This window comes from Varroa jacobsoni, unplaced genomic scaffold, assembly GCF_002532875.2.
Source record: "Varroa jacobsoni isolate VJ856 unplaced genomic scaffold, vjacob_1.0 scaffold_17, whole genome shotgun sequence".
Lineage (NCBI taxonomy): Eukaryota > Metazoa > Arthropoda > Arachnida > Mesostigmata > Varroidae > Varroa > Varroa jacobsoni.
In genome coordinates, this window is record NW_019212919.1 from 147993 (window position 1) to 171249 (window position 23257).

The 23257-nt window shown below is 39.0% G+C and overlaps 2 protein-coding genes and 1 long non-coding RNA gene across 14 annotated transcripts; 1 reads left to right on the forward strand and 2 right to left on the reverse strand.

Moving 5' to 3' along the window:
* Nucleotides 1-384: 384 nt before the first annotated feature.
* LOC147754017 (uncharacterized) lies at nt 385-3536 on the reverse strand. Of its 2 annotated transcripts, none has more exons than XR_015315995.1 (2): nt 3476-3536; nt 385-855 (listed from the first exon to the last, which is right to left on the reverse strand). It is a non-coding gene; the product is annotated as an uncharacterized LOC147754017 (long non-coding RNA). The 2 variants fall into 2 exon arrangements; XR_015315996.1 differs by lacking the exon at nt 3476-3536 and adding an exon at nt 3326-3442.
* Nucleotides 807-23197, forward strand: LOC111272925 (uncharacterized). 11 transcript variants are annotated; one of them, XM_022854766.2, is made up of 10 exons: nt 807-825; nt 1366-1470; nt 5239-5310; nt 18058-18201; nt 19981-20144; nt 20416-20481; nt 20859-20954; nt 21207-21236; nt 22365-22398; nt 22997-23197. In XM_022854766.2, the coding sequence occupies exons 2-10, from the start codon at nt 1380-1382 to the stop codon at nt 23104-23106; spliced, it is 807 nt and encodes a 268-aa protein (XP_022710501.1). In that variant the 5' UTR covers nt 807-825; nt 1366-1379; the 3' UTR covers nt 23107-23197. The 11 variants fall into 11 exon arrangements, with proteins under 11 accessions (XP_022710501.1, XP_022710814.1, XP_022710751.1 ...); XM_022855079.2 differs by lacking the exon at nt 807-825 and adding an exon at nt 841-1210 and having other exon boundaries at nt 22365-22480; XM_022855016.2 differs by lacking the exon at nt 807-825 and adding an exon at nt 842-1210 and having other exon boundaries at nt 22365-22521.
* On the reverse strand, nt 8628-17767 carry LOC111272572 (Golgi resident protein GCP60). The gene is made up of 7 exons (XM_022854141.2): nt 16034-17767; nt 14195-14330; nt 13799-13936; nt 12929-13174; nt 11983-12685; nt 10748-10881; nt 8628-10557 (listed from the first exon to the last, which is right to left on the reverse strand). Exons 1-7 carry the CDS (start codon nt 16321-16323, stop codon nt 10372-10374), a joined length of 1833 nt encoding a protein of 610 aa, XP_022709876.1. The 5' UTR covers nt 16324-17767; the 3' UTR covers nt 8628-10371.
* Nucleotides 23198-23257: the final 60 nt, after the last annotated feature.

A 23257-nucleotide genomic window follows, 5' to 3' on the forward strand; every position in this document is an offset into this window, starting at 1 on the left:
ACGCGTATTCAGTTCAGATGAGTCAACGAACCTGTTCCTCTTCTTGAAGCTATTTTGAGGAACGAGTACATCACTGTAGTAGGGCGGTGAGTGGCTTAAAAAAATGCTGAAGGAAATAGTGTTCTTGATGGACCGGTATTTTAGTTTCTCAACAATTTGGAACTTAAGCTTTAGGTAGCTTTGGGTTGAGGCCGAGGATCCTTCTCAGACGAAATTTTCCACGATCGTAATTACTAAATAATTACGCTTTTTTTTCTTTTAAAAACGGTCTCCGAGTTAGCTTTTAATATTGTGCTAATTCTACTGTGTACATCAGAAAATAGTCAGCAGACCCCTCTTTGTTTTTTACGGTAGCTTGCTACCGACAGTCAAAGTACAAGCCGATATAAAAAGCAGGTTTATTTCGCCACGGGTCTATCATAATCAACAGTATCAATAGGTCGACAATGTTTGCGCGGTAAATCTAGTAAGGGGTGAACACCCAGAGAAATTAAAACCCCGCACGATGGGCAAAACGCAGTCGCTGCTATCGCCGCTAACCAAAACGCATATTGGCACCATCAATGAAGTGCAACCATTATGTCTCCACGGAACTCGGTGCACATGACGGCATGTTTTGAGAAGAGGAGGGCCCAGGATCACTAACGGCAGAAACTTGTCGGCTGTGGGGGAAAGGCAGATTCTCGTGAACGCGCGCCTTCACGCGCCGCGTAGTCTCTCACTCATACCAAGTGACTGCTAAACGCTGTTCGAGTAAGCGGTGAGGGTGCTTTTCTCGCCCTTGAAAAGATGAGAACCGCGGCGGCGCTAGCGATTGTTGCAGGGGTAAGGATAACGCCATCAAGCAGTGACAATCTGGAACAAAGCGTGGTTCCAGAGTCGTTCTTTTTAGAGAAGAACTGATTTCGTTGCATTCTGTTTAACGCGTAGAACACGCACCCTCTAGCCTGCCTTAGTGCAGGCATCAATTCAGGACTCCATTTTTTTTAAATTTGTTCTGGACACAGCTTTTAGTCGCATTCTGATTAGCCAATTCGATTCAAAGTGTCATAACTAGGTCGTTTCGTGGAGCTTGGTATTGACAAATGAGTTTTGTTTGTGTGTGTTTTGCGTAATTTTAAAGTGGATAGTAGTCGTGGCTGCATAGTTTCTCTAAGAGTTGCGATATTTACAACGAAAGTACATAGATGCACCTCTAGCCGTGTAAAAGGTATACGCTTACAGTATAATTCTAAAGAAGAGCAGGTCAAAATTCCCTCGGGGTACGCGAATGCTTTTTTCCATCTGCTTAACAACAAATCGAATGACAGAACCTGAAAGTTGTAGTTTTAATACACAATACGGTTTTCTGCATCTGTCAAATAGCGGTATAACAGACAATGGCATATCACCCACTGAATACGTCCTGGAGTGAGGCGATTTCGCTAGTGATACTCATTGGATTTCTTTCAAATGTCGACGCTAAACCCCGTAAGTATTAGTTTTTCTATCTCTACGTATCCCTGGACGATTGGTTTCGGAAAATTTTTATATATATATATATATATATATATAAAGGCAGTTCGGAGAGACATTAACAAAATATACAAGGTGGGGGCAAAAGCCTCGTGGCAATGTTAGGATATTAATTTTGGTATGTACAGTTCGTATATACATGTGTGTTCTATGAACAACATAACCTAAATTGGTCAAGTGATTATTTTTCAAGCTGTTAAGAAACGTTTTTCCCTACTCTTTATTTTTACCGCATAACATTTATTTGAAACTGACGACAGGCTTTTCGTGTTTATTGCTCTGTTTGAACGTTCCAAGCAGTGATAAGAAACCGTATAATTTATATTCCTGATGTTTCGCCATTCACAAGAACTAATATACTGAAAAAATTTTACAGCAATTAAAATCGCATGACTTTTTCATAATTGGCACGCTTGAGTGTCTTGATTGCCGAAAAGAACGTTTTCGTCCCTATCGTTAGTAGTCCGTGTGTAAGAACAAAAAAACATCTGTGTTTCTCGAACTAGTAACATCTGTCGTTGATGTGGTAAAAGAAAACATCAATGAATAACTCGGAGTGACAGAACTAGTATAGAAGGAACAAATTTCGTGTATTTAATAATAATGTGTCATGTCAGGGCACGGGTCCAGATACAGAAGATTTCGTTCTACCGTAAGCTTATTTTCTTATCTGCGTGTTAACTAATTAGTAAACAAGTCCATCTTTTAGCAGTTAGCTTAAAATGCCGAACGCAGTATCTATTCGCTTATATCCAGCGTAACTTTTCGTAACAAATAAGACACGGTTTGTAGTCGATGACCTATCACCCCGTAGAGCTGCAGGCTAATACGAACCTAAGGAAAAAATGATTTCATTTCGCTAGCTCTAGAATGTGAGAAAGGCTCTGCATTCTGGTGAGAACAACAGTAATTTGTATCGTAGATAAGCATTGTAGACACGCATGCATCAAACGAACATATGGCAATGTCTGTTATTTCTAGACAATTTCAAATTATTACTATAGAGAAATTCTAATTCCGTAGGGGACCTTGTTGTAACGTGGTCTATCGCTAGCTGGTCGAGCATACATTCGCTGAGATACTGTCAAAATTTTTGCGAGAACAGCGCTTTCGTATAATTGTAATTAACACACTTAAAATGACCAAGTAGACGATACAAAAAGCCTCTATTCTGTCACCATAGGACTGTGCTCGTCATAAGATGTCAAAGCTTGCTACGACAATAATTTCACGAACATAACCCTAGAAAGCCTATCGTCAATTTTTGAGAAGGTATATTAAATCGCCACAGTGGACGGCTTATCCTGTGAAATCTTTCGTTATGTACTGTTAAATGTTTTGTATATTTGATCCCGTATGTATCCTACAACTATAGAGAAAAAAAAAATTGCATAGAAGTAGCTAGAACATGAGTGACTTGCAACGGCAAGCGTACAACTCTATAAGCATAAAAGCATGTTTTGTCTATCATCTAAAGCTATCGTCAATATTAGTTATAATAATACTAATTGATCGGTTAATTTACTTGACAAAGGGTTCCCTATAGATAATAGAGTAATAGATAATTTCCATACATTGATAGATTTGTATATGAACATTTTAACAAATCGGTGTCACACGCCCGGTCAGCCTTTTACCAAATATAGAGAACCTATTTGATGTCCATCATTCAAGTTAATTCGTGTTTGGCCAAGTCTTAAAATCGCTCGTTCAAACACAAATTTCGCTTTATAACTAAACACGTCTGAATAGTTATCTTGTTTAGCTGTAGTTACATGTCATCTCTCCACTCGGACATCAATGGACTCACCCAAAAATTAAACTTCAATTCCGTAGAACAGACTACGTTTCGTTTCCTTTCTACTATGTTGACATTACGTCATTATATAACTCATCCTTTAACAACTATGGCCGATCGACCGTTCGGGGTCGTTACGAGCGCGGTACAATTTATACTTACTTTGTTTTTCTGTGGAATAATGACTCATGGCCGTATCAGATTACGATAAGGAGAACTCTGTAAATGTAGGATTTTGGTAAACTGTTTTACTTCATACCATTAGAAGGCTGTTGTAGTATTATATGCTACCTTGATATCGGATATCGAAGTTCCACGTTTTCATGACAGTTCTGCTCTAAATGATAAAGTAAAAATGGTAAAGTTTACTACCTAGGAGCTCGCATGTATATTAAAATATGCATGGCTGTCATGGAACATCAGACGACTGAAAAGCATCTTTTAACCGCTCCTGTCTGGCACTGGTAACCGATTCTAGATCGAAAATTGAACCGATAAACTTATAAAAACAATGGTAAGAGTGATGTTGATACAAAGGCCGTTAGGGAAGTTCGTTAGTTTAATTAATTGGATAGGTGAATTAGTAAATGACAAAATAGAAACTAAACCGATCGAAGACAAAATCGAAGCATCTTTTACATTATAAAATGGATAATATACGGCCAAATGTTTAGAAATTGGGTGGCAAATACTTTCCAGTGGTTAATTTTGTGCTAATTCGAAACTATTTCAGCAAAATACACCAACTGACTTATATTGTGCAGTCGTTTTATATTTTAGGAAGCGTAGGACTTTCGTGCCTCGCCAGAGTGATTCAAATGCTGAAAACATCGTAACAAACTATTAACCTGACAGACGCTGCACCTTCAGTAGACCTCAATTGGTGATAAACTTCTGTCAAATCGACTGCTTTTCTATTGGCAGTAATACAGAACGATATATCGTGCAGTCTTCAGGTAGGAACAACAAAACCCCCTACTGCTCTTTACTAGCAAATAGGAAATTACCAGAATATTACAGTATATTATGGTAAGGAACGTTACGTTTAATACTGTTAAGGCAATATCTAGTGAGATACCAGAAAGCGGTAGGGGTAGATCTCGCGCTAGTAGTCATATATTTATTCACACTCTCATCTCAGTCGTCTCAATTAGCTATTCAGTTCTTCAACGAAGCTGCCAGTATGTTTATTTACAGACTTCTATACAGCTGCCAACTAAGACAGAACGTGTGGTTTTGGCTTGGAAGTATCGCATGACTATTGTTTTGGATAGAGAAGCATTGCTTGAGACGCATTCAACACTAATATAATACCCGAATAATTAGGTTCAAAGCAAGTATCGTAAATATTGTAGGAGATATTTTCTATGTCAGCTTGTAAGCGTTCTCTTCTTTTCTACGCGAGTGAAATGAGACAAGCCAACTGAAGTTTCTGCTTGAAAAGCCGATGTTCTAATATGGGTATAAGTATTGTGCTGTTAGATACAGCAGTCGATTGACATGTACCCGCAACCAGGAAGGTGACGAAACAGCTTGTCGTACAGCAATGCATTTATTTATATTATTATTATATTATTTATATGGCACCTATCAACGGAAATTCTCAGATTCTAAATTTTTTAATGCACTCAAGGAGAAAAATATTTTGTGAAAAAGGCACAAATAGAGTTGTTTTGTACCTGCGTATAATTATGTAGTTTATCACAGAAAAAGACATTTGTTTTCGGCTCAAGGTTCCTGATAGTACCTAATGTTTGAAGGCGTAAAATATAGGGTATTCACGAATAACCGACCAAGTACAACTTCCTTAGAGCGTTACGCAGCAGTAGTTGCGGATAAGAACGAGGTGCATTCGTAGGTGTACACACATTCACAAGAACTAATCAGAGCTTTTCTTTGTCTTGTCCTATTCTTCGATGTTCCAGAACGATGGATCGTCAGCGAAGGCCGTCCGGTTAAAGACAGCACACCCATACCACTAAGTAAGAGCGGGATAGGTCAGTAATTACCACAATGTAGATGAACGAAGGGGTCAAACTTTATTAGGTAATCTCAATGTGGCCCGCCTCAGTATGTCAGTGTTTATGTGCGTAGAACTTCAACTTTTTTGCTATTCTATCAACATTTTCAGAACAGTGGATATGCAATAGCTTTTTTCTATCTTTACAATTGATTAGACGTCCTTGAATTTGATTTCTGTGAAATAGAACAATCATTTACATGAAATTAGCACACATCTGACCAAAATCCTTGTCCAACGAAAACCTTAACTATGAACTAGTTGGTACTCGCTTTTAGCGCGACATTACACATCGACCCAGGCGGTACGCGACACAGATGCTATCTTGTAGTTCAACAATATCAGTAAAAATATATAGTGAATAGTGTTCTTAATTAAGCTATTATTTAAGAATTTAATGGGACTGATAGGCCCGTTTATTGTGGTTTACCTATATGTCAATGATGTTTTCGATTTCTCAGTCATCATTTTGTGCCCTATATATTAGAATAATTTTCGACCTTTGTTTACTAGCCAGCCTATAAACTATTGATACTCAATGTAGTCAGATTCGCTATGAAGGCATGCTTCATCTAGCTTGCTCAGCGAATCTTAATTATTCTTTTATGCTAAATATATGAAATGATTTTATTAATTCATACATAATTTCAATAACCCTAGGTCGGATTTTTTATCTTGATTGCTGGATTGTCGGTTGTTTTATTGCAAGTCGTCAGTATGCCTGATGTCCGCGGAAGTAGCTTGATTCAATAAGCAGGTAGCTGTAAAATAAAAAGCGCTTTTGCTTTTTAGCGGTGACGATGTAAGCAAAGAATTTGTTTTTGTTTGCAGGAAAGTCCAAAAAAATACCTAAAACATATAATACTAAACTCTCTTTTATTTAGATACTAGACGTATTGCTTTTGCCAGGGGGTAATTATCCGCGGAAATCTCCGCCGTCCCGCGCGGTTCTAGCATCGAAACTCAATGAAGTCAGCAAGTTGATGCGGCCGTTACGTAAATGAAAATAATTAGGCAAAAACCAATATTCGACATGTTAATATGAGTAACTTCTGCAAGTTATTAATAAAAAGAACATGTCGTAGCATTAACGTCACGGTGGGTGCTGAAATGCCGAGTGTGGAGGCAGGATTAAGCTTCGCCATGCGATGTATATACGAATAATAAGGCGAAGAGCAATTGATTTAGTTGCTGCCGATTTTTGTTAAGCAGACGCCAAACATCGATTTCGCAAAGAAACCTTTTGTTACCGAAACGCATTTTAAATCTCTACAGAACAACCCTGCAAGCTTTCAGAAACTTTATTTAGGCTGGCGTAGTAGTCGTTAGACTATTACGTCATTAGTATTTGTGCGTGACACCTCTACCAGAAAGGAGGGGCCAACTAACTATTCTAGACTAAAATGTGTGTACACTTCTTCGACGCACTGGCCCATTACGACGTGTAAATTGGCCATGTTTTCTATTCACTTGACAGGTCTTCTATTCCAAAAAAAAGATAAAGGCGAAGGGCAACATCCGTTTATAGGTCGCGTTCTCTCATTTTGGATGGAAAGGTAAAGCGAAAAGACTATTACAAAATTGAACTATTATTAAAAAACTAGCAAATGGATGGCGGCAGCAGTGCTCTTACTATGTTTACTAACTGAGAATGAAAATGTTTCTATATTGGTTAACAGGGAGGTCCGCGCGTGGTTGAATGGGGCAACACTATCCCTTCTAGGCCTTACCGTAGACGCTATTCAAATAATTGGGTTTCCGAGATGACCGTTTTAATGGCCGTCCTGATGTGGCCAATAGACGTGCGTTTGACGACACAGAGGCTAAATGCAACATTTAGTTGTAAATCTTGGCCGGTGTACGCATTAGAACATCTGGTACGGATGGCATAAGCTTAACTTGTACTACATTTCTATATTAATATTCCAATATATTCTGTCTTCCGCATTCTTACGATCTGATCACAGTTTTACACGACCGTTTATAGGTTGTGGACGGACGAGAAGTCTCTAGTAAGTTTGATCATTTTGTGGTGACGCATAAGAAAGGTTTTTTAGCAAACGCTTATTGAATATGTAAAATAATACTAAATCCTAAGACATGGCATTCGAGTTGTATCGTGATAATATTTGGAATGGACGGCTATTTGGTTCGCTAAATAGAGCTAGAACATTGCAGAGCTTTACCTTGGAATCAACAAACAACACCTATATTCGTCCCTCCCCCTTTTATTCGAAAAATATTTAACCACTCTTTAATTAGCTGTACGTGATTTTTGCTATATAGTAATACAACTTACATAGACAGTTGCCGCCTATTGAATTTTTGCTATTCATTTGCTGGTAATATTTCCGTATGCATTTCAATTTTTTGTTGGGGTGGGCAAAACGATCTTTGCTTAGGATTTCGAGGTTTTCACAGGAGAAAGCAAGCGTCGCAGATCATACGACTTTTGCATTTTATAGCCGTTGTTGGAGTGTAGCATCTAAGCAGACAGCCCTTTGTCAGCTCGTCTAACAGGGCCGCCAGCAGATCCTCCGCTCTCATACCATCATACGGCAATGTTAGCGTTGGAAGAACGGCCGAATTTTTGTTGAGGGTAAACGCTTTCTCAATACTCGGCTTCAGTTGCGTTTTAGGAATTTGGAAATGATGCTCACTGAGTAGCAAACAGAATCGCCGAATCAAAAATAGTACCTGTTAAGAGTTCTTTACGCGTGCTATATAGAAATTATTTTGATTTTTTTCGCCGCTTTATTGGTACTTACGTATAACGTGTTCATATTTTGGGCAATCGATTACTTATTAAGGCGATAAAGGTACAACGTAGCCAAAGCAAACACTACACAAATCTATATTTAAATTGTGTTTTATATAATCAAACATAATTTAATTATAGTCTTTAGATTAGCCAAAAGCTTAAGTTGTTGCAAATAAATCTTCTTAGTACAGACCAATTGTTATTGTGAATTATTACTATTATTGCCAATTTTATAATACTTACCAGCCAAGAATTGTCAAGAAATTGGTACTTTAACTATGTACGAAATGTTTCAAACATATCGTTCTTAAACGTTACATATAAATGACCGGAGTCTGCCGGAATATAATTTGCAACCTGAAAACACGACAATTCTGTTCGCTCAGTTGCAATATCTCGAATAAGTTTCGTCCAGCGTACACAAAAACGAACGCTTACATCCGTTGAAAGCTCTAAGAATTAACATCGACATCAACGACAGACTGAACGGTAGACATCTACTTGCAAGAGACAAACAAGTTAATAAACCCAAGTGGAACTTCTGCCGACAAACAGTGACATGTTTATTTAAAATACGACATCGTCTCATATTCCGACCTTTACCGACCACGTTCTTCCAATGTTTTCCTTCTCTGACGTTGCCCTTTGTATTAGCTGGTATTCGGTCGGATGACTTTTTTTTTCTTAATTATCTTCTATGCATGAAACAGCGACTGTGTGCGGTATGCTACCGTGAGTGCCACGAGCTACGAATCAGAAACACTTGTCATCTTTTTTCTGCATCTCTATACAGACTTGCTGTTTTCCTATGTGCACTCTCATTTCTCGTCCCGCCTTGTTTTTCATCTGCCAAGTTTTTAGGTAGATATTTCAACACCACACACAATATGCCTCTAGCTTCGTATATATTAGTCTATGATCTAAGCGCGCTACTTCGATTCACAAACTCAATGCCCACCACATTCACCGTTCTTATTCTTTCTCTAAGCTTAAAAGTACCGCGGCATTGTGACTGTCCAGCACTATAATTTATTTACTCACCTTATATATATGTGCATATATGTATATATATATATATATATATATATATATATATATATGTGTGTCTTTAAGATAACTGCTGTGTTATCCATAAATGGCAACATTTCACTTTACCCTAGTTGATGTCCATATTAATACTGCGTTGCTACGTGTGTATTTTCTTCGCAGTAGTCTGCAGTAAACCTCAAGCAGAAACTCTTGTATGCTGATTTCATAGAAATTATGACTAGCTATCTTCTGTTTCTGGCTGGAGGGCGGCTAAATATAGTTTGTACGTATGCACACAGACACACCCACACCTAGTCAGATTACATATATATTGTGTATATATGTTCCGATTTCGGTCAACGACATGATATTAGTTCATCACTTAATTGTCTGGTTTCTTCCAAAGGGATGTTCTATTCCCCCCTTTTTTTTTTTACCTCTTTTTGCTCTATTCGCGTAATCTTGAAGATTGTAACCGTCGAAAACCTATCTCTCGTCCTAGTGTTGATAATAATGATGTTTTATAAGACGACCAAGAATCGCAGTCATGTTGGCTCCAGCAGCGTCATCACTATTATTGCGCTGCGGCTTATTAGGCTGCTATAAGGTAACTATATATATGTATTTCCCTATAACAGTATGATATACTTTTATCATTAGTTGCACCTCGATCAGCGAAACCTTATAGCGGTAGCTTTTTAGTTATCAAACGTTTCATCAAGTTCATAAAACAAATCAGATCTTAAATTCACCGATATATATATATGTATGTAGTTTTTCTTTTTCATTCTAGGAACACTGGTGTTCTGTTTGACACCAGCAGGGATAAACATGTACGTGCTAAGTTGAAGATGTCATTATTTCACTTTTTTTCACGCGTTCCTTTCGGTTTTCTAAATGGCCATTATCGTTTTCGCGTATCTTAATGAACCTCATGAAACAATGACAATAAGCACAGTAACCACCTTCACGAAGAACGTCTTTGATGTATACATCATCAATTCATGATGTTTTTTCAATGTGGACAAGCAACATGGTCAAGGAACTAAACAGTAGCGAAGTGTTCCTCCATAGATATCCTAATCCTAGCAGTAGGTAAGTGAACGACATAGTTTGTCGCTACTCACTACCTATCGGCGTTGATCAATGATTAGTCACAGTCCCTTTAACTTATGGTGACCATTCCTTGAGTCAAGAAACAACGCGTTCATAATATGCGGCTGCCCATATATATCCAAATGAAACCGCCTATCTTGTATAGTAAACACGATAATAGAGCGTTTTACCACGCCAAAGCGAGTACGAGTTGTCAAACTTAAGCAGATAGATTCCCTGTCCAGGGTACGGGTGTTTCCCGACGTACACCTCAAGATGACTGTCCCTACGGTATATGGGAACGATTATTGATGTTGGCGGGCCTTCGGGGTCCTTTGCCTGAAAATAAAACAATGCCATAGACAACGACAAAGTTTCACCACAAACGAAATAACTATTGTTTGAAAGATAATTTATTTGTTGTGGAGAATATATTTCTGTTATGCCTAAATAGAATTTGGTCCAATGACCCACTTTCAATGACGTCAGGCAATTATCAAAAGCAGCGCGCTTTTTTAATTTTCCTTACTTGCTTGACTGCTTCAACATCATCATTGCCGGGATGCTCTTCTTCTTCTTCGCAAGACTCGTCTTCTGAATCACTGATGTGAACTGAAACCGCGCTCCCCGGAGTCTTCGTCCATTCAAAGAATAGCCCAAATCCTAAAGATAGAGAAATACGAAGCAAAGATACAAATGTTAGCTTCATCCTCATGCTTCTCTAACAACACCTAAAACTGAAAATTTTACGTCTATGTTTACCTCTTAGAGCTAATCACTTGTTTTTACTGAGGCCTCCTCGTTCCTCTGATGCAATTATATTTATAGCAAGGATAAGCAATGTAAACATCAAGGAAGTGACAAATCTCTATATTTCAAACTAACGAAAGCTGGTGTTTGTGTAGTGCACTGCAGGAATAATAGTAATAATGATAAGGCTTTATTTGCTCTAACCTCAATTCTCCGGCCGTCAGGCATCACAGTGTTTGCTCGGCGCTCTATTTGATATCCAAGATTTTAAGATCTTACCCAATGCACAAAAACGTTAGCACACGATAAATTGCACGACTGCATGATCCGCACAGATAATTTAGGTCTATTGAAGCAGACCAATCGCGAAGAGGTCTCATTGTACCTAGCAACATTTTGATTGGATAATATCCGGTGACACAGTAAAATAATTTACAGAGTCTGTAGTAACTAGTAACCCTTTGTAAATATCATAAGCGCCTAAGCTTTCTGGTGGGAATTTTGTGCATGCAGAAGTAACCAACACCAGATATATTAGTATATATATAGTATAGATATAGTGCTTTGTCGAAGCGACACCAAATATAGTCGCTTCGACAGAGGACTATATCTATAGTATATATATAGTACAGATATAGTCCTCTGTCGAAGCAACACCAGATCTCGATGCTTCGACAGAAGACTCACCCAAATCAGACAATCAATGAAAAAGAGATTCTGTGTTTGTTGCAGCCAGTCGACTGTATAATTTAGGTGGCCTTTTAGAACAACTCTACTACGGTACAACTTATTTTGAAACGGCCTGTTCATAGTCACTGAAACGACTACATCCACAACTAGTGAAGATGTTTAAAGGCATATAAATCATCGTCATCGATGAAGAAGCCAAAGCATTTTTGCCCAAAAGTCATTAGAGCTGAGCCGTTGTTAATACATATCATCTAGTACCACTTTCATAAATTGCTAAATAAGTTATTTTTTTCTATTCCAATTAAAGCATATCAAGTAACTCACCAATATCGTAATGATCTGTGGCAAACTCCCAGAAGATCGAATGTCCGTCATCATGGGTGGGCACACGTACCGTAACCGTCTCACCATGTCCAACCTTGATAATGGAATCACCGCCTTCCTGTCGAATGCACTCCTTAAACTCGACAATATCCCCTCTCGTCCACATAGATAAATCGACAATAGAGACTAGTGAAGACTCGTCTTCATCCGAGTCCTCTGCATCACCACTTCCGGTTTGGCTTTCGGCATGATCGCCACTGCCACCATGATGCACGTGTCCATGCTGGTGTTCATGTGATTGATGCTGATGTAGAAGTGAAGCCCCTTGATCTGGGGTGGATCCTTGGCTGGTTTGATCCGGCTGCCCTCGATCTGACGGTGTCGACATCATAACCTGGTGATGACTCGCGTCATGCGGCGGCCTCGAAATGAGTACCTCAGGTCTGTGCTGATTATTCTGCTGGGAGTCTTCATACAGCTGTAACTCGGTTGAATGTGTAATCACAGTTTTCATTGATTGAGGCGAAACCCCGCCCGAATTCGAATAGCCACATTGAAGGTGATTTGGCGATGACGTGGATAACACTGGTGAAGGAACTGGACCTGAGGTAAGCGCGGTGTTTAGACCCGTCGATGTCGGTTGCGCACGACGGCCATTATTTAACGAAAGGGCAGCTGTCTGTTCTGCTAACGTTTTCATGTACTGAAAATTTTGCAGTCAAATAAACTTGCTAACTTAACCTACTAGTCAATTGTAATTTATTTCTGGAAAAAGCGCAAAGAAATTTCGGAGATTTTCCGCAAACCTAGACATACTTCTGCTAGTACTGCAATAAATCTTGGTTCAGGTGGGCAGTAACTTTTTACCCAACCATGTCTCTATCAAACAGCTCTCGAAAAAGATTATTAGAGATCGTCGAATGCAACAACCAAATTGAAATGGCACCTGTTTAAAATGTTCCTCTTGAAGTTGAGCAATAATCGTTTTTTGCTGACGTTCATCATTTGGTGCCTGTTGCGCTGCGTAGGTTGAAAACTGCTCGAGAGTTTGCTGATTTAGGACGGCCTTAATCATCGTCTCATTAGGACCAGTCCCGTCGACTGTTCCTAGTAACGGATAATGCGATGGGCTGGATGGCGACGAGTCAGGACTACGAGTATCCCCAGCGGCTCCTGGAGCATGCTCGTTCCTCTGTATGTACACAAAATATAAGCACAGCAATTAAAATTGACTAAAATTATCCTAGTCAATAGCATCCACCATTGAATACTCAAAAATAGAAAGACAGAGATATTTGACAGCTGCTAGAGTGTCCGGTAGTTATCATCGTGCTACCTTCTTTAGCTGTCTTCGTGATAGCGCAGTGCGTAACGTATCTGTCTGTCAAGTTTAAAGACGGTTTGTGATCTAGGGTCGAACAGGTCGAATGCTAAGGAGGCCAGTCATATGATGTAAAGATTAACGACTTAACTACCGAACTTAAAGAAAATTAAGCTTTAAGGAATTGGTTGTGTGTTAGACTAAAAGAGAACAGGGACGAATATGTGAAAAAAATAATTACCATAGCATACGCTTAGTTATACCAATGGAGTTACACAAAAAAAGGCGGGATATCGACATTCTTACCATTTCACTAGTAAAGTTTTAGTAAGTTAGTAAATCTGCAACCACAGTTAAGCACTGTATTAGATAATGAAAATCATCAGATACAGTTTGTCTTGATTACACGCAGGTAATTTTAACCATAATGATTAATGTTTGTCCATATGTAATTCTAAACGAAGACAATCATCAAAGATAATTTAGTATTAAAACCTTTGTCTGTTTGCTGGCTTTGTGTGCGCACACGAATGGCCTAAAGAGTGGACAACGATCATGCAGTAATGCGACAAACTCCTGCTTTGCCGTATGGGCGTTCATATGACCCAATTCCAACCAGGCCTCGCGTCGATCCTGAAATGTTAATATTAAAAAATAATTAAAAAAAAACGACAGCACTTAAGAGATTTGATAACTATTTTTTTTCCGCCTCGGCCTATTGATATTGTTCAATGTTTCAACTGAGATAGATCTAAAAATGCGAATATACATTATTCTCCCACTGAATAAAGGTCGGACCAAAAATATGTAGGGGGCTGATTCCTGTAATGACTTCGCTGTTTTTTTTCCGAAACTCTCTTGCGTTTAATGCACCTCAAACATGATTCACACCTGTCCTATAAGGTCGAGGTACCCAACAGGCTCACATTTGCCCTCATCATACGGCCCGTGTCGTTCCTGTTGCGTATAGGCAATCAACTTTAATTTATCCTCGTACGACACGTGAAAGGCTTTGCCTTCATTTTGGCTGAAATAACAAGCAGTCAATAAATCGAATGGTTAAGTCATCGTTAACGTTACGGTTGGCTGGGCAAATGTTATTTAAGATACGGGCCCCGCGTCCAGGCTGTCGGCTATTCTAACGGAACACAGATAGTTCCATAATATTGCAATGCAAAGCTGTAGATACTAAACTCTGCTGAGGGTATGTGCCTGTTATTACAAGTGAACAATATGCGACATTCCTATTTCACTGGTCAATATCTAAACCAAATTAAAATATATCAGGCATAATTACACACGATAAACATGCAAATTACGTATTTGTCCGTTATGCTAAACTAACCAATTTAGCAAATACTTAGGCCAAACCAATCGATATCGCTCCTAAGGCTTACTCCGTTGCACGTGTCTCCTTGTAACCCCTGCATGGGCCCCCATAAAAATCGTTTTTCAATCAAATACGTCATATAATGATGATCAGTGGATGATTCTTGTTCGCCCATAGTCTTCAGCTAATGCAAACCGCAGCTCGCCACTCCGTGATCTAACAATGGGGAAATTGTAGAGCACGCTACATAGTAAAGCCGCAGTATTACTTGCGTTATTTCCTAAGCTGCCTAACCGCACGTTTTCACTATATGGATGGAAAACCGACGCCGGGCGTTAAAACTTTTCGTGTTTTTGAGAAAAACATTTTTGAATGTTTACAGAAGGGGTAGGCACTTGCCTAACCATTTGCATAACCACTGCTGATTCTAACATAACACTGGTTACTGCTATGACGATATAATAGAAGGGTTCGGCATTAGCGCTACAGGAGTCGCTTTTGTCGCCTGATCCCTGCAATCCCACCGCGTCACATAACGTCGTGGCCGAGCTAGTAAACACTGGAACCGTGTGAAAGCGGCCTTGGTTGGCCTTATCGGGCATTTGTCATGTGCCTGGCAAATATTCTGTTGTTCTGAGCACAGAAAGCCTTATTACAGTTGAAAACCAAATCGTCTATGCAAACATTGCATTGATAAACATAATTGCATTTCTATAGGCAAAAAGAGTAACAACTGCTGTGGTGGCTTGAGAAGATAACTGGGTTTTATTGCACTTAGGAGCTGCATGGGCCTATACACAGGTGCAGCAATAACTGTAGTCCATCTTGCCAAGCAAACAAAGTTTAGTTGGCTAGTATTTACAGCAACTGGTGGAAGCTAGGTGGCTTTATGTTCGACGCTGAAGGAAAACCACTAGTACGAACTCTCAGGGCACATGTGGACCTATATATTGCTTGACATATGGCTATGTCTGTTACATTTATATATTTTTGTGTTCGTCTAAAAGAAATGCCAATATATTTGACCACTGTCAAGAGTAAATATCATTAAAACATTTAATTTATCCCTTTAACTTTTATAATAAGTCGTGGCGACGTTTTTCTGTGAAGCCCAGTGGGTGGTGCAGTTGTGAATACGCAGAAATGTTAAAGATATAATGTATAATAGTTGTAGATAACGTCTTGAAAGACGCTTAAAATACTATTAGAACGTCTTCCTTTCTAAGCATAAATTAGCTACACTTAGTAATACTCTGTTAATAAAGCAGATCTTGAATTGAACGAAAACATAAATTAAATAACGTGCGACTCTGTGCTCACAAACGGGGTTACATTAAAGTTTTCGCTTATCTACGGTTACTTTACATTCTTATTTACTGTGCGTATGTATATATACTAACCAAAAGAAGCTTCTAGCCATTCGATAGAGTTCGTTCAAATCAAAGCCCCACTCGGCAACAAATTCATCGGATGTCGTAGTCGATGGTGCTATACCTGGTGAAATTGTAAGAGCACTGGCAAAGGTCCCCGGGGCACCATTGTCACTTCCAGAGACTATCGTTGTTGAATTCTCTCTCGGGGGCCCATTCGGTGTCGGGGGGATGGAACCACCAACGACACCTAGCGTAGTTGGCTTACTGTGGACCGCTGGTGCACTCTCCGCATTGCCCATTAATGGTGCGTTTGCCATCGTGTGTTGTGTCTAGCGCTCGATTTTCGTAGCAAACCACACCTGATGATATCTGATTTTATCTTATACTCGAACCTTTGGGTCTCAAATCGGATTCGCTACTCGTTGTAAGCAGAATCCTCTCTCTGTGCGTTCAACACGCTCCAGTCAAGTATACTTCACGATACCACCCTCAACCCTACAGAATAGCTCTTCGGTCAAGTAAGCACACGATTATTATTACACACACTACAATGCAATAACGACACGCAAGCACGTCAACATAACGACGCTTCACAACCGTCCATGGAGCTTTACCACGCTGGCAAGCAGGAACAGTCACCCATTGACTTCTATGACATCAGCGTTCTGTTCCCAGAGTCGATCATCATTAGCAAATTGCTCAGAAACCTTAGCTAATTTGTGAGAGCAAATAACAAAAGTGGTAGGAAGCAAATAGAAAATTCACGATGGAAAAAATTAAATAAACACCGCAAACCAAAATTATAACCCTCTACAACTACCCCCAGAAGTTAGAAGCACACGGTGGTGGCATGAGCACCACTGATTTCTGTCAGCCCCTAGGGTCAAGAGGAGTCTTCTGCTTTCAATCCTATATCCACTGTGTCTACTAAAAGGGGAGGGGAAAGGCCTTTTGAGAAGCACGTCAATAGAAGCAATAATTTTTGCCGTCTTACTGTAGCCTATTTCTATGTTAACGGTAGTGGTATTCCCGTCTGTGTCAATGCGGCGCAGCTCTGTTCAGCCGACGACGTTGACAGTCCAGATAGTGCCTGGAGAGTTGGCTGACTGACAGGTAATAAGCGCAGTTAGGATTGCACCGGATGGGTAGCCTGCTGCTGCCGATATTATTCTTGTAATGAACGGAGCAGACGACGTGGCGGCAAAACAATCGTGCTACGCGGTCACTCGAGGGAAAGAGTCGGCTCGGGGCGGTGGTGCGCGCAGACGGCGCGCTCGGCAGAGAATAGCGACAATGATGAATGGGCCATGGTAAAGGACCAAAGAACTCGATTATGGATGAGAAAATTTAAATACATGCTCTAAAAGAAAAAAGTAGAAATAATCAGAATAAAAAATAAAATAGAAACATTGTGAATAAAGTAAATAGGCTAGACATTTCTGCTTAGCTGGGTTTTAACCAATCTGATATAGAGAAGGAATCAGAGCGCAATTCTTTGTGGGTCTTTTTGTGAAACAAGGGACTGTGGTTAATTCCAATTAAAATCATGGCTTTGTGCGAAAAACAGATATGGTTAATATATTCACAGACTCCGTACAGACCTAGAAACAGTTGTAAAGCGGTCCAGCAATGAGGAGATGCTACAGGTATACACCGGCTGTCTGAACCTGTTTGTTGTTCAACGTTATCTGGTACTAATAGGGACAATAATTGGCGCAGGGAACAGTAATTGATTCTGATTATGCACGGCGAACTTTACCGATATTAATATAAATTTTAATTTGGAATACGCAACGAAATACATTAAATTTTGCTTTTTTTATATTATTCTTACGGTATCATAAATTAATAGCTGAAGTGACAGAAGTGTTAAAGAATTCAGCGCCTTAACAAAGCACAATTTGATTTGGTTTATATTATAAATAAAGATGTCACGTGCAGGACTACATGCCTGCAGGTTTTCCTTTAATGCATCACAAATATTCAGGTGAAACTATGTTAAGGACTGATGTGATTTTTTGGCATAACCACTTGTAAATTCGTTTTTTTAGATGAAGAACGCTCTGGGATGTCGGCTTTAGACGAAGGTCTCTCGGAAAACTCGATTCCAGACTCGGTCGTAGTCACTTGGCCTTCAACTGAGTGGTTTACCGATGCCGATGCTTCTCCCGATGGGACGTCGACAGTAACTGAAGGTAAAATTAATATAGAATACGCAACAGATATTTACATAGGGTATAAATTATCTGCAGATGAATGCAGATGTAGTTTTTAACTAACTGACATGGTGCATGTAATGCCTGACAATTCTTGCACGTAAAGACTATTTCGCTAGGCAGTATTCGTTCAAATTGTATTTATATGCTACTTGCAATAAAATAAAAATTAGTCGAAAAAGCTCAAAAATTTAATTTTCGAAATTTACTGCATGTAACTAGATTTACAAATGGAGGCATGTAGAACTATGCAAACATGATGTGTACCCGTGCAGTCAAAATCAAGATCCATAAATGTTATTTCAATTCTTATTTATTTAATTAATATTAAAAATTTATTTAAAGTCATAACAACACCTAGTGATATGAGATAAAGGTATTTTGGTTTATTATAAAAGTTGTCAATCAATTTTCAGCCGTTGCTGACTAGCCTTTATAGGATTTCGTTCTTGTATTTCCACTCTAGACAACGAAACTGCAGCCTTTTATGGGTAAAGTAATTATCTTATATATATATATATATATATATATATATAAGATATATATGTTAATAAATGATTACCATGACACGCAAAAGCTAACATCAAACACATAATTCTGTATGCCATTGCTGTATGGCCTTCGACGATGGCGCTCACTACGAAGTAGCGTAACTGCTAAAATCGTTTCTTCGCATGTTACAAACGACTTCGTTACTACCGGTAGGTCAGCGTCCGTTTCACCTGCGAATCCCGAGACTTTTCCAAATACGACTGACTCACCATTACACCAGGGCCCCATCTCCGGAATCAACTAGTGTTACTATGGCGGTCTCACCCACAGTTCTCCCTTCTAAAGCACGTCACATATAACAATAACGCTTCCTAGCAGGACTTCAGTTGTCGCTTATGAACGGCAGCATACCGCGTCCACAAGTACGACAAGACAGACGTGTCGGTAACCCCCTACATGTCACGATTCAACACGCAAGCTCCTCCGTCGCCATCTGGCAAGCCTCGCGCTACCGATGTTAGCGAAGCGAGGTTAATTGCTTTGCAAAGATGCAAGCTGTCAATCGTTGAATCGGTGACTAAGAGCTACAACATGTCTGCTGCAGGTTCTCGAAGACCTCTATTGATATTATCTTCGCCCGCGACAGATCTACGACAAAATGGAAAACTAGGCGCGTAGGTTGCATATGGTGGAGAGGTAGAGCTGAGATGATTTTGATCAGGTAACGGGGAAAATCTGAAAGCTACATTGTTCCGATAAGCAATGAGGAATATAGAGATCGGCTTACTGAAAACGTTCGGTCAATGACACAGTCTTAGTTGAAGCTTATTCAGTTGTCATCATGGCCCGGTTACAATGCCTGGTTGCACGTACCCTCTTGTTCAGATAATAATACTGCCTTTTCTATCCTAAATATACCTTAATGCTAGCCCCATTAATAACAGCTGTCATTGATAACCATAGAATAAATACTATAATTACTATGGGTTATTTAACAACCTAACCGAGGTTAAATTAGGCACCTTCAGAACGACTGGAACTATTTCTAGGAACTATTCCTGGAATGCAGATAGGACGATTCTGAGAAACAGATATTTTTTCCACCTCAACGCATTTTCCACACGACATTGGTAGAACACAACGGTTAGCTTTGCTACTAGCGTCTACTAAATAGCGACTTGGTGTATTCCATTTCTGATACTGAAAGCACTGCTTGTTCGTGTAATAACGAGCGTCATACGAATGTCATCGTCTTTTCGAACCTAGTCCCAGCAGAAGTGTGCAAATTCGGTAAAACTCCGGCCTGGCAATTCGTCAAATGTAAAACAAAGGCTTTTATGCGTAAAGCCAAGCAGATACATGGTGATACCGCAAAATGGATCAAAGATAAGTCTGAATGCCTCGCTAAAATGTCCAAAGGAGCTGGCCATGTAAGTTATTGATTCAATTTAATCAATTCATCCCTATTGTTGGTTTGCTAAAAGATTATACGCTAATTTGAGTAAGCTGCAAAGAAAAAAAACAATAGCCGTAAACGAAATAGACCAAATTTACATATACTGTTTAGTCTGGCATATGTATCTCGTTGATTTTTCTAGCTAGACGTGTATGACGTGAAACATTGTTTCGCACCCTCAATTCATATGCCAGTTAAAGAAAATTTTACGGTATCAATTAGCACTAACAAAAACTGAATTGTAGGCTATCGAGCAAACTCGGCAATGTCTCATGAAAATCAACATCAGGTCGCGTGACATCGACGAACAGGTACAACTTATTGCTTGTTTACATTCTGTCGCCATAAGATAAACCAGGCTATTTACAACCTTGCCGAATATGGTTCAGTATTTCGAGCACCCATGGACATTTGATAAGGAGCCAACACCCCCTACTAGCGACTATAAATAGTAATTAGATAAGCATTAATTTTTTTTTAAGTTAAAAATTTATTTAAGAGACCAATCTGTTCGCAATAGCTAATAAATGAAACATGTTGACCGTAACGAAGGCTCCTACATATACAAACTGCCCATGACCTGCTCATGATTCATTCAATTAAACAACACATTTTTTCTTAAATGGAGATTTTCTTTCTAGGAGTTTTTGCCTTACATACGAGCGTTTTGTAATGTTCTATTTTGCAGTTGAAGACCTGCTTCACTGGGGGAGGCAGTCGAGTGAGTAGACGTTTAACGGCAGAGCAGAGTACTGAAGTACGTTTTGTCACGACTGATTTTTTGGTAATGGTTGCTTGTGAAATAGAACACACAATGAAAGAAGTGTTAGTTTGATGGCATCTATTGCCCCGCCGATTCCTTTTGACCCGTCGCTGACTGGCGGAATAGTATAGCCGGTACTATAACAATATCTTGATAACCTTTACTAATATACGTCATACCACAAAGTATTGCAGTCATTTTTAGCGCTCTTTTTTTTTTTAGTAAAATTGTCCGATGAAAAAATGTAAGCATTTGGCTCGATTTTTGTTACAGCTGGACAATCGTGAATGGAGTGAGGGTGTGGTGAGTTTTCAAACTTTATTGGTAGTATATAATACATACATATATATTTCCATATAGTCTTGGCTTAAGCTATTATTTAGCTTGCTGCAGTACTATAAACGTACTTTATGTATATCTGATTTGGCACACAATTGATTTAACTAATTTCAGCCATAATCATGGCGCGAAGCCAATTCTAATGTGTTTTCTATATAATTTCTTAAAGAATTGGTTTTAGGTACGTTTCTTTCTCAATGCCCAAATGCTCAATGCTATATCCTTAAAATGATGATGATGATGATGATGATGATGAAAGTTCACTCATTCAAATTCATCAAGTTATTTTGCCTTATTAGTTATAGCGAGCCTTATCGCATTTTCAGGATTTGTTCTATTTCTACTCTTTCTGTAGTACTCGTATATAATTTGTATGTATCTTTCGATTAGTTTTTCACTCATTTCAATGACATTAAAAAGCGTTGGATATTTTCCTCGGGCGGAAATCGCCTCGGGCAAATGCTCCAGCCAGGCGAGAGCCTCGTATTTCCAAGTTACAGTTATATTTTGCATTGTTGTTAGGGGAATATACAATGAATGACTATAAACAGCAGACTCTGGATGTGAAAAAAAAAAAAAAAAAAAAACTTCGCCTGCAGTGATTATGTGACAGCAACGAAAAACGTTTCTTGTAAACCAGTCCTTACCTTTTCAAGCGTACATTTAAACGTAGTCCTTAATACTTATTGAGCTATGGTTTTGTTCCCTGTGAGCGTTATATGGTTTGTAACGACGTTTTTCGGGTCACTTAAGATGCGGTATGAGACAACCTAAACGATATATTTCATAGGGCACGTCATTTCAGGTGACTCGGACGGATGAGGCAAGGCACACGCTAAAGCATTAATATGATCCATTTTACCCATAAAACTATGTTCGAAAGTTTTTCTAATAGTTTATCTGGAAAATAATATTTGTATTTATCAAAAAAACTCGTCTAATACTCTTTAAAAATAATTATTGTGATAATATGTTTATTGAATGGTTGTTGTTACTATATTAGCGTCACATAACTAAGATAATTAGCGTTATTATTAGAATTATCTCTCTATATGGCTTGCTTATTGTTTATTGAACGCTATTCTGATGCAGGTCTGTTTCACCGGATTGAGTCCAAAAACCGCTGGTAGGTTGCCGACAGGAACAAACGCGAATACAAACAATGATACAGTCGCACGCGAGAGTCTTCCGGACGATTTGCCATAGTGGTAGGGGCATCGAAAATGCGCCAAGGTGATGGATGCTACCGGTAGATGGATGCTGATTAATTCACTGGAGTTTGGTTTATGTTATAATAGCTTTAACGATGTTTTTTTAATAGCGTTCCAACGTGTTCGTCTAATGGGTCGTTTTCTAAAAGGTTTTTATTGACCCTTTAGCTGAAGTAGCTTCCGCAGATGATCACGAATGGTAATTCGCACTCGTCTCTATTTTGCCTGGCTTTCTTATTACAAAAATCATACACATATAGACGGTTATAGACGTCGCCGTAGAGCTAAGAAGAAGAGACCAACTGGTTTCACCGGCATGTTAAATTAACGAGCTACCCTTTACCCAACAGACTTTATTTTCTAGCGTTTCGTAATGTATAATAGCAACGAAACAAATATTTGTTCAAAATAATTGCCCGAAGACACGACTAATTTTCGTGTTTTTATTGATGTATAAACGCTTTTTTTTCTTTATCCGAATGCATATTATTCGCCGATGGTGTGACTTTACAGGGGTACTGCAACATGTAGCCAGGATTGTCATCTTGTACATAGTGCAAATTGGCTTCAAGGCTCTCATGCTGTATTTCACTAATGGCCTTTCGGAGGTCATCTTCGTGTGAGGACCATATTATCATCGCCTCAGATGATCTTGATATTGCTGCAAATTTCTAGATAATTCACAATATCTGGTGAATAAATTCAATTATGCGATCTTACTGTTTATCTTCATTCGTGTCATTAGCATTGGGAGTCTTATGTTATTGTTGAACA

Excerpts from the sequence above, each read along its gene's own strand:
- LOC111272572 (XM_022854141.2), bottom strand. The coding sequence starts at position 16,323 with ATGGCAAACGCACCATTAATGGGCAATGCGGAGAGTGCACCAGCGGTC. Across the intron at positions 13,175-13,798 it reads AAGCCAGCAAACAGACAAAG|AGGAACGAGCATGCTCCAGG; the intron begins GTTTTAATACTA and ends GTGTACATACAG. Across the intron at positions 10,558-10,747 it reads ATGTTGAAGCAGTCAAGCAA|GCAAAGGACCCCGAAGGCCC; the intron begins GTAAGGAAAATT and ends TTTTATTTTCAG.
- LOC111272925 (XM_022854766.2), top strand. The coding sequence starts at position 1,380 with ATGGCATATCACCCACTGAATACGTCCTGGAGTGAGGCGATTTCGCTA. Across the intron at positions 18,202-19,980 it reads GACGTCGACAGTAACTGAAG|TCCCAGCAGAAGTGTGCAAA; the intron begins GTAAAATTAATA and ends TTTCGAACCTAG. Across the intron at positions 20,955-21,206 it reads TTGTCACGACTGATTTTTTG|CTGGACAATCGTGAATGGAG; the intron begins GTAATGGTTGCT and ends TTTTTGTTACAG.